This window comes from Balaenoptera physalus (genome assembly GCF_965194825.1).
Source record: "Balaenoptera physalus genome assembly, chromosome: 3".
Taxonomy (NCBI): Eukaryota; Metazoa; Chordata; class Mammalia; order Artiodactyla; family Balaenopteridae; genus Balaenoptera; species Balaenoptera physalus.
This window is the reverse complement of record NC_138890.1, coordinates 18,009,283-18,022,563: the sequence shown is the minus strand read 5'-3', so window position 1 is coordinate 18,022,563 and position 13,281 is coordinate 18,009,283. Positions and strand designations below refer to the sequence as shown.

The 13,281-nt window shown below is 46.1% G+C and overlaps 1 protein-coding gene and 1 pseudogene across 3 annotated transcripts in view; one reads left to right on the top strand and one right to left on the bottom strand.

The window, feature by feature from the left end:
• ADAMTS2 (ADAM metallopeptidase with thrombospondin type 1 motif 2) overlaps nt 1-13,281 on the top strand; it is a 233,432-nt gene that overhangs the window by 156,958 nt on the left and 63,193 nt on the right. For both annotated transcript variants that reach the window (XM_082453442.1, XM_082453443.1), the window contains one exon: nt 3,568-3,651. In XM_082453442.1, coding sequence (XP_082309568.1) covers nt 3,568-3,651 — 84 coding nt within the window. The remainder of the gene's footprint in view (nt 1-3,567; nt 3,652-13,281) is intronic.
• Nucleotides 3,689-5,355, bottom strand: LOC309656744 (eukaryotic translation initiation factor 2 subunit 3 pseudogene; annotated as a pseudogene). The gene has a single exon. The product of its transcript is annotated as a eukaryotic translation initiation factor 2 subunit 3 pseudogene (transcript).

Here is a 13,281-nt window from a genome sequence, read left to right as displayed (position 1 = left end):
TCCTCAGCAGAGCCGGCCTCCTGCATGGCCCTGCATTCTGGCCTTTCTGTTCCTGATGAGTCGCAACGTGGGGATTGGGAGCCAGACACCAGAGGGGAACCCGTTTGCAAGTGGGGGGATTCTGCCACACCACCGTAATGAGCAAGAAGACGTCCCAGGCCACCTGGTCACCGTGGGGGTCCCACCTGCTTGGGAGGGGGCTGCGGGGGGCCGGGCCTCAGGTCAGGCCACCGGGAGGGCTTGTGAGTGGGAATCCAGGTTGGGGACCACCCAGAAGGTCCAGCAGCTGCCAAGAGGTGCCTGTGCTGTCGGGCGAGGCTGGGGCACACCCAGCTCGAAGCCCTTCCTCCCTAAGAGGAGCAAACTGTGTGCAGCTGTGTCCCCGTGTGGAAGGGCGGAGGCTTCCCAGGAGAAAACAGTGAAAGGTGCACCACAGTGGAAGGCTACCAGGGAGGGCAGGGCTGGGGCATCTCGAGAGCAGGCCTGGCCTCCTCGCTGGCTATCTGCTGGGCGTGCTCCAGACGTGCCTTGTCTAGCTCCTCAGTGGTCCCGGAGGCCCAGTTGGTCTCCGAGGCCAGAGTCAGGGTGCCCAGCCCAACTGACAGGAGCTGGTGGCCGATGGGCAACTCAGAAGACAGACCTTCCCTAGCTGGGCCCTCGCTCAGCAGCCTGGCACCCCCTGGCTCTGACTGCCTGGCCCTCACCCCCAGCAGGAGGAGGGCCTCTGCCTTGCAGAGTCCAGCGCCTGGTGGTGGGGATCCTAGGCTTCTGGCGCCCTCCTGTTTCTCGAATCAGGAGTCAGGGTCAGACCTGCCCAGCATCCAAGAAGGACACAAGACCCCTTACCCGAGATGAGAACGACTGCCATCGGCCCCAGTGGTGGGACCAGGAGAACAGGAGGATCCTGGGCCCCGATGGGCAGGGTCTGGGCCAGGAACCGAGAAGAAGCCCTGCATCTCCTTCCTCCCTTGGGGACCAGCCTCAGCTTCCTCATCTCTCAGGAGGGGCTGACACCCCTGCTTCTGGCCTCAAAGTGCTGTTGGGAGCATAAAATGAGGTAATTCTTTGAACTCAGCCCTGAATTCCTGCCAAATAACAATCTATCCTGCCACTGTCCCTGGATGCCCTAGGCATAGCTGGGAGCCGGACTCCATTTCAGCTCTCTGAAGCCACCCCTCCTTGACATGAACCTGTCCCCTCCCAGGTCCCAGAGAGCAGGTTCAAGCTCTCTCTGTTTTCATCTTCTTCCCAAACATCGGGGCTGTTTTTACCCTCTCTGCCCCGCCCCAACCCCCCACTCGAAGCATGACCTGGGAGTCAGAGTTAGGGAGTAAAGTGAAGCTGGCCATTCACTCCTGTCTCTCTCCCCTCTCTCCTCTCCTGCCCGCCCTCCCCCAACCCAGCCCCAGATGCAGCAGGACCTCCCTGTGTCACTGCCTTCTTCCTTTCTACAACACGACTTTCAGTCAAACTCCGTGAGCCAAATTGGCAAGGCTCTGCTTGTGAGAGATAAAGCGATACTTCAGAGACAAAAAAATCCTCTCTCTTAAGAAAAAGTAGTTTTTAGGGCTATTGTCTCACTGTGGACCAAAAAGTCTAGTTTGACCCTCAAAAGTGGGCAAGGACCTCCGTGTTTAGGGGGTGTGCACCCGGTCACTGTGACCTCATGGGGGACTGCGGGGTGATATGACTTAGCAGCAGTGACTAATACAGTTTTCCTGTTTTCACCAACATCATTCCATCATGCATGTGCGGAAGTCTAGTCCTCACAAAGCTTTGTGACATGGGGACTGTCATCCTTGTTGTACAGAAGGGAAGGCCCGGCAGGGGTGAGTTGGCAGAGCCTCTCAGGGCTCCACCTTGTCAGCTGCAGGTGTCACCTTGTCTGGCAGGTGGCTCTCAGTGCCAGCGTCCACCCTCTCCAGACTCATGCACCGAGTCACAGTGACCATCCCATAGGGCTATCAGTCATCCCTTCCCTGAAGGAAAGCCAGGTCGGGGGCAGAGAAACAAATTATAATTGGAAGGTAGATTTGTGGGCAGGAGGCTTCCGGCAGGGGCTGCACTTAGGGCTGGCTGGTGGCCTCCTTGGACCCCGCCGTGCACATTAGCTCTGCCTTCCCATTGGTGCCGTCTCAACACACAGCAACGGTGACAGTAGCCACCAGGCTCCTTGTCTAGCCTGCCCCCTGTGCCTGCCTGTCCCATCCATCACGAATTGATTTTCCTTGCTAACTCTCAGATTTCCCAAAGGGTTTTCCTACTGTTTATAGGCAGCAATTACCATTGCTCAGATAGAAATTCTAAAAGCTGGGATTCAGGGGGAGTATGGCACTGGCCTGAGATGACAGAGTGGGCTCTGGGAGGCACGCTTGGCGGGGTCTACCCTCACAAAGGGTAGGTCAGCAGCCTCTGGGCTCGGTCTGCATACAGGGAGGGGTTGCATGGCCAGTTCGTGCCTCTCCACTGAGTGATGGTATGAGTGGATCGGTTCTTTTGACGAGTGTGTCCTGAGTATCTGCTGTGAGCTGCTGCGTCCTGGGTGCTGGAGACATGCAGGGAAAATACAGGTGGCCATGCAACGCACAGTCCCGTTGGGAACGCAGAGAACTCAGGAAGCAAAGGACCCTGGTGCTCTCTGGGAAGCAGATCAGACCTGGGGGCCCTTCGTAGGGTTTTGTCAGGAAGCGAACGAATGAAGTGGGTGGCAACGAGGCAGCTGTTCCAGGTAAGATCCTGAGAGCGTGTGAGGATGGGAAGGAAGGCTTTGTCGGCCCTGAGCCCAGGGTTAACCTGACCAGTGTTTCCAGAAAGTCATGCTGGCTGTGCTGTGGGGAAGGGAGGGTTCCTCACCTTTCTTGTGCAGTGGACCCCTTTGACATCTGGTGAGGCCCATGGGCACCTGCTCCAATAATGTTTGTACATGTAAAAAATAAAATACATGATAATAAAAGAGTGAAGAAATACAAATGAAGCCACAAGTATGAGCCGCAGTTATCAAAACAGAACACAGAAAGCACCTTTGTGATATAGCAATATCTGTTCTTAATTAACACATTAAAAATTAGATCTGGTGGTGTGTCTAAAATGACCCCCCTTTCCAAGCTGTGATGAGTGTAGACAACATCTCACAACCACCAGCAGCAACTGAGGAGTGATTTCCGCCAGTGACAGTCCCGGCATTGCCCCTGCCACTGGGGTTTGTGGCCTGTGTTCACCCTTGAAGGAAAGGCCATGTTGCATTTCCAGTGGTCAAGGTCCCCATCCCAGTGTAGGCTCCAGATGGAGAATCCCTGAGTTGGTGGGAGGGGCTGCTGAGGAGAGAGAGGCAATATCCTGGCAGGGGTTGGGTTGGCTGTAAGGGGGGCCGGAGGAGCAGAGGGAAAGGAAGGGATGGATTCAGAGTTGATGGTGATGCCTGGGTATAAAGTGTGGCAAAGAGGAAGGAGTGGGGCTGGGTCCCAGGGTCCTGGCCTGGGGCCTAGCTGGGTGGTGATGCCATTTGCAAAGCCAGAGCTGGTCCTTGGGCCTGTGGTTTCTGCTGACACGTCCCTGATTGTCTTTCAGGTCAATGAAATTTATCACGATGAGTCCTTGGGGGCCCACATCAATGTCGTCCTGGTGCGGATAATCCTGCTGAGCTACGGGAAGGTGAGTGGGCACTGCAGGCTGGTGCCTTCCAGGCACACCAGAGCCCCCGCCTCTGTGGGATGAATGGGGCCCTCCAGTGGGGTGCAGGCCTCCTATAAAAGCCTTTGAGTTGGCCAAAACCACCCTGCCTCTCCCTGGCTGCCCTGTGGTTCCTACAAGAAACAAGGAGCTTGTGAGCCACGCCTACTCTCCTTTCAGCCTCACTCCTTTTAAAATTTAGGGTTTTTTTTTTTAAGAAGAAAAATTTTATCTCAAACAGGTTCAGTGGTATGTGTGCTACAGCAAAGGCTGGTTGTAGCAGTTTCCTTTCAAACCTGCACTGATATATAATTTAGGCATTATTTGGGAATGATTAATTTCTGGTAAAATGTAGATTCAATCCAACATTATGCCAATTTTTACATTTATTGTAGACCCTATTTTAGTACTAGAGGTTAAATTTTCATCACCAAAAAATGAGAATAACCTTACAGCTACTCCTAAGGTAATGAGCTATGCAATTAATTCCTCACTATTGTTTTGAAAATATACCCCTAGGTTGTTAAGAGAAATTCCAACTCCATCCAAATCTATTATTTAATTCTTCAGTCATCATCTACTGTTGGCTTGATTGTCACTCCTCTTCTTATTTGACCCCAACCAATTAAACGCCAGTGTTTCTCAACTCTTTGGCTAAGGGCAATTTTTTCTCCTACTTCTGTGCACACAGGATTAGTCAAAACCATTTTATCCAAATCAGCTTTGACTGCACTAACTCTTCCTCCTGTCGACAGGGATCCTATGTTCACCATAAGCACTTCATTCTTAGACAGCTTTTGCACTTTTGCTGCTTTCTTGTCTCCTTCAGTGCGTACACCTGGAAGCCGTCTAAGCAGGAAATAGGAAATTTCCAATTCTGTGAGGATTTCAGGTAAAGCTCCAACTGCGCCATTCTGTCAGCCCGGCACAAAGTGGGGTCAATTTTTGTTCCAACTCCAATAAGATCTTCTGGAGCAGCATACTGAAGATCATTATGCTCTGCAAAAAGCAATACAATTTTGGAAAAGATGGGTTTACACATGAGTTTTCCTTCACTATCTTTGGAAACAATACCAGGTCTGACTTCTATCTCCTGGCCCACCTTTAATACTCCTTTTAGAATACTACCACCAGCTACACCCCCCCTTAAGGTCATCAACCTCACAGCCAGGTTTGTTGACATCAAAGGATCTAATAACAATAAGTCGGGGTTCTGAAGTAAAGTCTCTTGGGGGTACTGGAATTTTCTTTACTATGTACTCGCAGACAACTTCAATATTGTATTTTAGCTGAGTAGAAACTGGAATAATAGGAGCTCCTTCTGCTACTGTACCTTGTACAAATGCAAGGATCTGTTCATACTGTTCTTTAGCCTGGCTTTCTTTTACCAAATCAATTTTATTTTGTAGAATCAAAATATGCTTCAGTTTCATGATTTCAATAGCAGCCAGGTGTTCAGAAGTCTGAGGCTGAGGACAAGACTCGTTACCAGCTATCAACAGAAGAGCTGCATCCATCACTGCAGCACTGTTCAGCCTAGTAGCCATCAAAATATCGTGGCCAGGACAGTCGACGAAGGAAACACGTCTGACTAATTTGAAGTTCCCATTGGTCCCTGGAATGTCTGTAGGAAACTCATCAGGTGTACTACTTCCAAAGGATCTATAACATTCTTGCCGAGGACAACTTGGGTCGTCAAGCTTATATATCTTAGCATTAGCAAAGCCAAGTTTGATTGTAATATTTCTTTCTAGTTCATTTTTGAACCTGACAGTGTGAACTCCAGAAATAGCTTTTACAACCCTAGATTTCCCATGAGCTACATGACCAATTGTACCTATATTAATTGTGGACTGTCTGCTGATAACTTCATATGACAGTGGCAACAACTTGGTGACATCCAAAGTGTTGAGATCTTGCCGAAAAAGGTGCGGCTGCCCTAAAGCCACACCAGCCTCGCCCCCCACCCCCCACCCCCGCTATCTTGCCTGGAGGCTAAAATTTAGGTTTTGTTATTATTCAAGTTTGGTGAGACCAACAGATCAGCAGGTGACTGCCATGGTTTTTTACCCAGAGTTTCTTTCTGGCCATGCAGGGCTGCACGGGGAAACACCATGGTTTGTCAGGAGGCCTAGGGAAGGAGAGGGAAACTGTGGGCGAGCACCTTTATTGTGGTTTCCAAAGGAAGGACCAGGTGAGGCGGGGTAAGCAGGCTTAGGATTGGCCAGTGTGAATAATTCTCAGCGGGCTCTGGAGCATTGGGGCTGCCCCTTGTTGTCTGGTACCTGGCCCTCGGTGATTTGCACAGGGGAGAGTGGGCTGCAGTGTGAGAGCCCAATGAAGGAGGTGGCTGGGGGTGTGGACTCTGAATTGGTTGGTTTGCATTTGAAGAGCATATGATCCAGAATGAGTTGTTTACTGTCTCTAGGAATTGGTTGACCCTGGGAGGAGCAATTCCCCCCAGGTCAGCAAGGCCCTGGATGTCAAAGCATCAGAAACCACCCGTGTCCTCCTCTTCTCGTGCCATGTAGCTGCTGTTCTAACTGAGCAGTCTTGCCCTTCTTACTTCCCTTTGCTGTCAAACTTGGAACCGTCTTTCCTAGCAGCATGCACGGGTCTATGCACCAGGATTAGAAAGCCCCCAGGCACAAAGACCTGAGATGGAAAAATAAGGGGGTGCCTGAAAGGAGAGCTGGTGAGGAAGGAAGGAGCCCCATGGTGCCGGCCAGTGTGGACTGAGCAAGTGCCTGTGCCAGGCAGCTCGGGAACACTTTACACGAAATTATCTCACTTAGTCCAAGGACACATGGGGAGGTGGAGCTATGAGGATCCCACTTCACAGATAAGGACACTGAGGTTTAAGGCAGTTCAGTGGCATGAGTAGCCAGTGGTATTTGGCTCCTTAGGAGTCCAGCTTCTCACCCTGGCAGCCAAATTCTGGACTCTGTGGTCTGACCCCACGCAGTATGAAGAAAGTCAAGTCATAATAAGATGAGGCACATCAGGCATAGTAAATTATGCGAAGGGTTAACTCCTCTACTCAAAGAGAGAGAATCTCAGTCTCACAAAATAAAATCGAACTGCACACAATGTACAAGGCCTGCAGTACAGAAATGACAATGAAGGACTTTATGGCTGGTCAGATTCCAGGAACAGTGGACCTTGAGCCCACTCTTCCTACCCTGGGAAGTGTGTCACTCTAAAGTGATGGAAGCGACCACGGTGAGGATAGCGGTCATGGTCCTTCATGCCCCATGGAGAACATAAAGTATACCAAAGCGGACTGTCAGATCAAGGGAGAAATCTGCAAAAACCTAACTGCAGGAGTCTTTCATACCCTTTTCAAGACCTTTAACAGATTACATTTTAAAAGGCATAGGAGTTTCCCCTACCTCCAGTAGCCTTGTTAATTAAAAAAAAAATAAATGCCTTCTCAGTTCAAGCCTTCTTTAATAAGTTGTTTGGTCATTTATAGCCAATAACAAATTTTCACGATTTTTAAGAGACAGTATCCCTGCATTGATATCTTCCATCTAGAGCTGCACTGTCCAGTCCAGCAGGCACTAGACACATGTGGCTACTGAGCACTTGAAATGTACTTAGTCCAAACTGAGATGTTCTGTAAGTATAGAACATATGCCTGGTTTCAAAGACTTAGTACAAAAAAAAAAAAAAAAAAAAAGGAGAGATGTAAAATACTTTCTTCATAATTTGATATTAAAGAAATAATGTTTTGGATATATTGGATTAAATAAAATATTTTATTAAAGTTAAAAAAAAGGCATAGGAGTTTCAAATAATATAATGGATAAAGTTAAATTAGTAGTTCTATCATTTTTTCCCCTTGCCCTATGGAAAAATGTGCCTTCTTTTTGAGGAATCATAGAACACTTAAAAATTACAGAAGTACTTTAGGTCATAAAGAAAATTTTAGTGAATTTTATACAGCAAAAATGGTTTGGGCTATTCTCTGACTCAGTGCTCTAAAACTAGGTGGAGGGAAGGGATATATAAAAAGAATAAATCCAGTCTCTTTGAAAAAAAAAAAATCTCCTAGGAAGAATAATATTAGAGCCTCAGGTGCAGACTATTGGGAAAACTAATGAAAACAAGAGTACTACAGATTAAAACCTATGGGGTGTGGCCAAAGCTGTATTCATAGGCAGGTGCTTTCCAAGATCACACAGAGCAAATGAAAACAAGTTAACCCTGTATTCAGCTCAGTAAGTTAGAACAGATGTTAACAACCACCCAAAACCAAAAACCTAAAGAAAGTAAAAATAAGGAAATAGTTCAGAAAAAAGCAGAAATCAATACATTAGAAAATAGAAAGAAACAATAGGATCAATCGAGAGGAGAGCCTTGGATAAAGCAAATCTCTTGCATATTCAGTCTAGAAGAAAAGAGAGGAAGCATAAGCTAAAAGAAAGAGTGCGTATAATGCAACCCACAGCGGGATGCTTATCCCAGGTGAAGAGAAAGCTTTGGGGGAGGTTGCTGCCCTAGGCAGCTGTTGGGAGATCTCCACCTGGGCCTTCTCCCCATCCCTCGGCTCTGACACCCAGTGGTGGTCAATGGAGGAGGAGTGTGCACACCTTCTTCTGCAGGTAAGCAGGCAGGTTTGTGGCATGGCGGTGCACTCTAGGCATGCAGACACAGTACACAGCCAGGGAAGGCTGGGGTGGCCCAGGCCCAGTGATACAGTTCCAGCCTCCGTCGTTGGAATGTCCCATGGGACTTTGCCCATCCCCACTGGAGCAGCCATCAACATGTTCGCCATTCCTTCCCCTCCTCAGGCTGGGTCCTGCCAGTCCCTCCATTCCTGGCCTGAGACCCCCTTAGCATCCTCCAGGGTCTGAGGAATTTTCAGGTGTGTAGTGTGAGGGATAGGCATATGATTATATCCAGCCCCCTCCCCCCTTTCTACCTCTGGAGAGGGGACATGGGAAACGTCACGTTGTGGGGTAGGAAGGGGAGGAGAGCCACCAAGTGGTCTGGGCACTAAAAAGAAAAATTGGAGAATTGTGCACGGTTAATTGTTTACCAGCACTGGCAAAGCTTTGGCTCTTATTTCGCCTAAAAACTGTCTGGTTCCTTCTCCCAGTGTTGATTACTCAATGGAACAAAGCCTTGTTTATTTTAACTACTTCCTGGCAGGCTCTGTGCTAAATTGCTGTTCCTTCTTGTTCTTCTTTCCTTAAGTGTCACAGGCAGGTAGAAACCTGGTAGAAACCAGGTGGAAAACCTGAAGGTGAGATTTTGAGACTCTCCATCAGGGACCTGGAAATCCTGGGAAACAAGGATTTCCTGGGGAAATGGGAATATTTCAAAGCTGACTCCAAAAAATGTAGAAAATACCACAATAAGCCTCATAACCATGGTGGAAACTCAAATTCTTCTCTGTTTTCAAAGTTATCTTAAAATTACCTCTAAATAGAGAGTCAGATAATCTATTTTTGCCAGTCTGTTCTTATTCATTTGCAAGGAATTATTAAGCAAAGATAAAGCAATACCACATAAACTGTTTCAGAATATATATATATATGTTCTGAAATCCACCCAATTTATCTTTATAGCCAACATGATTCTTACACACAAAGCTGCCAAAGGTAGCATATCTAAGACAAAGTACAGACCTGTTTCACTTCTAAAAATAGATGTAAAAATTCCTGAGGCTTTAAGCATTTAATTCAATAATGCATAAAGAGAAACTCTCACCATGATAAAATAGGGTTTATTCTAGGAATGTGATGATTGTTTAATATTAGAAAGTCTGTTCATATAATTCATCACATCCATTTGCCTAATGACAAAGCTCGTCATCTAACAAATACTTTTTTAAAAATTATTTGTTTATTTATTTGGTTGCGCTGGGTCTTAGCACAGGATCATGCGCGGCATGTGGGATCTTTAGTTGGGCATGCGGGATCTTTAGTTATGGCATGCGGGATCTTTAGTTGTGGCATGTGGGATCTTTAGTTGAGGCATGTGGGATCTAGTTCCCCAACCAGGGATCGAACCCGGGCCTCCTGCATTGGGAGCGCAGAGTCTTAGCCACCAGACCATTAGGGAAGTCCCTAACAAATACTTTTTGAGGGTTTTTTTGTGCCAAGCGCTGTGCCGTGTCACTGACGTGGTCCCTGACCTCAGGGGCTGCTCTAGAGCAGAGGTGCAGACAAGGAAACAGTTACAACTGAGGGCTCAGGGACTTGATTGGGGCAAGGGGGGCAGGCAATCTTATGTAGAGGTTAGGGCAAGCGACTAACAGTGACTTTTCAGTTACTGAGAGGCTGAGGCAGTGACTTTTCAGCCATGGGGAGGGAGTGAAAGGGGGAGTAACCAGCACAGGGAGCGGTGGCTTAGGAGAGGGTGGGTGGCATCAAAGGGAGGACAGTAGTGAGCCGTCCTGGAACCGTGGCCACAGGGTGGAGAAAGGAGAGAAGATGAAAGAGAACTCTAGGAGGCCAAACCAGGAGCGGGTGGTTGCAACATGGTTGAAGGTGGAGGGACACTGAGTCAGTGCCTTGGGCAACCTGGCAGATGATAATGCCAACCCCTGAGATGGAGAGGATGGAGCCGGGGGGAAGTGGCATGTGGGGGAGAAAGGTGGTGAGCTCAGGGGAGACGTGCTGAGTTTGAGGTGCTTTGTGCCATCCCAGTGGAGATATCCAGGGAGATGCTGGCATGGGGAACTGGAGCCTGGAGAGAAGAGATGAGCATCCTTTGCAAAAGCATGGATGGGGGTGCACAGAGAAGCACACCGAGTCGGGGGCACCTGAGAAAGAGCCCCAGGGGGCTCTGCTGAAGGCACCAGCAGGGCAAGGAGTGTGATCAGCTCCATAGGAACTGAGAGGGTATCTCATGGTTTTTAAAAGATCTGTGAAACTAGTAACAGATGGTAACTTGACAACCCAAATTTTATTTAAAGGTAGAAAAAGAAGCACATTGTCCCTAAAAGTGTTCTGCATAGCTAATTCTCAGGATGTTCATAGATGTTTTCACAGGAGAATAGAGGGGTTCCATGGTCAAATGAGTCTGGGAAATGCTTATAAAACAAAGTAAAACAGGTATTCCTGACAGCAAAATTTCTCAGAGACTTTACTATGAAAATGTGCAGGGTGAACCTCTAGGAGATGGATCAGTATGAATGGTTTCTCCAAACTATTTCTCAACAGAATCCTTTTCCTCATGGAATCAACATTCTACAGAATTTGCTTTGGGACATGCTGCTCTTATGAAACAGTTACAGTAAAATTGGCAACAAGAAAGAGACACATAACTTTGTTACTGAGGTTTTGGAATTCTGGACAATGTCGTATGACATGAAACCAGTATCAGAGGAGAAAAGATAAAATTATAATTGTTTGCTAATAATTATGTTCCTGGAAAACCTAAAAGAATCCATCAGAAAACCAAGGAGTTTAGTGACATGGCCAAATATAAGATAATTACACAAAACCCAATAATTTCTGTGTGAACCCACAATGCCCTGGTAGTAAAGATAATAGGGAAAGAAAAGTTCCCTTTACGATAGTAACCAAAAATATAAAATACCTGGAATAGTCCTAACAAGACAGCTATAAGACCTACGTATAGGAAGAAAATTGCACATTGTTAATGATAGGAAAAAAATAAAAATAAATGAAGAGACATATGCTGTTCCTTATGGGAACACTGGGTATAGTAGTGATGTTGACTTTTCCCAGATTAATAATTGGCAACTTGATGAAATGATTCTAAGATTCATCTAGAAGCATAAACAGTCAAGAATGGCTGGGAAAACCTTGAAAGCCAGGCAAATAAAAAGGATTTACTTCAAACACCTTGTAAAGCAGAAATAATTAAAATATACTATATTTGCATAAGCATTAACAGATCAACTGAATAAAATATATAGCTCTGAAAATACCTCTCATATAAATAACATGCGATAAATATAAATGGAATGGTTATAAAGTGTTATAAATAAATCTGTGATAAATATAAATTTCATATATAGCAAATTAAAATATATCTGATGATAAACATAGGCCAATAAAATTCAACTAGTTAAACCATACAAATCAAGAAGAAAATATTCATTGTCAAGGACTTCCTAAGCATAAATACAGTAGAAGGGATTGTAAAGAGGAGGATAGATATATTTGAATACTTAAAATATAAAATCATCAAAAAACACAAACAAAGGGCAAACCACAATCAGGAAAAGCATTTGCAATATGGAAAAGATATCCTAATATATGAAGAGCCCTAGGAAAAATAGAATTGGCAATGGACATAAGCAATTAACTGAAGAAAAAATACAAATGGCAAAAAAAGAGAAAACATTGAACTTTACTATTAATCAAAGAAATAAAACAGTTTACCATTTTAAAAGCATCAGCTGTGTTAAGATTAAGACGAGGGATTTACTGCTGGCTTGGGTGAATGCAGCAGTACACTCCTCCAGTATGAGTATAAATGTGTACACATTTCTGGAAGGAAATGTGACAGTTTGTCATTTCCCTTAAAAATGTTCTTCATGTTTGCCCCCAGTCATTCATTTCCATGATTCTATTCCAAAGCAGTTAACAGAGCTGTGGATGAAGTTTTAGGAACAAGACAAAGGCCATGGCCTTATTTCTAAGTGTAAACAACTGGAAACAATCTAAATTGTCCGCCAATAGGGGTCTAGTTAAATAAATTACGATATGTCTATGTGGTAGATTATTAGACTGCCAATAAATCCCGTTTTCAGAGCATGTTTAAGGGCTTGGGGAAACGGTTACAGCATTAAGTCAAGTTTGTTTGCTTTTTGGAAGAAAGGATATAAGCTTACAGTAGTATGATCTCAATTTTGTTTACAAATATATACACAGAAGGGACTGAAGGAATACATCAAACGTGAATAGTACTTATCTCTGGGTAGTAGGTGATGGATTTTTATTTTCTTCTTTGTACTTTACTGAATTTTCTTAATTTATCATGATAAGGATGTTTCTTTTATAATCGAAATAGCGCATTTTTAATTATGGAAAATTTGTTTATATTTTTTGAAAATCATTTAAAAATGGTAGAGTCCAAGTAATTCTGTTTAACTGAATGCTAGCACCTGGGGAAGGGTCTCCAGTGGCATGCCAATGGGCTCTGTCATGTCCAACATTTTATTTCTGATTTGAAGGAGGATGTAGAAAGGACTTCATGCTTTTGCTTGGCACCTCTTCTCTGTGGTGGCTTGGAGGCACTTGGAGAGGAATCTGTGTTCTTCTTCCTGGAAACTCTGTCACCTGAGTGTCTGTGGAAACTTCGGGCGAGCCATCTTGGCCAGAGGGAGGATGCAGGCTGCCACAAGTACGTGGCCTTACCTACAGGTGAGGCTGTATTACTCAGGTGTTGCAGGCACCTCCCTCATGGCCGTGGCCAGTCTGGTCCTTTATGTTCCACCTCGTAGTGAGGGGTTCTGCTTTGCCTGAGCCATGTTGGTACCCTCTGAGTCCCCCATAGGCAGAGTGAGGGTAAGGGGAGCGGGCATGGACCCCATTGTGAGGCTGCCGCCTACTCTTCCTGGGGACAGTATGGGGAGGAGGGCAGGCCATGGGGCTGCCTGGAGCCCATGGCCAACAAGATGGGTGG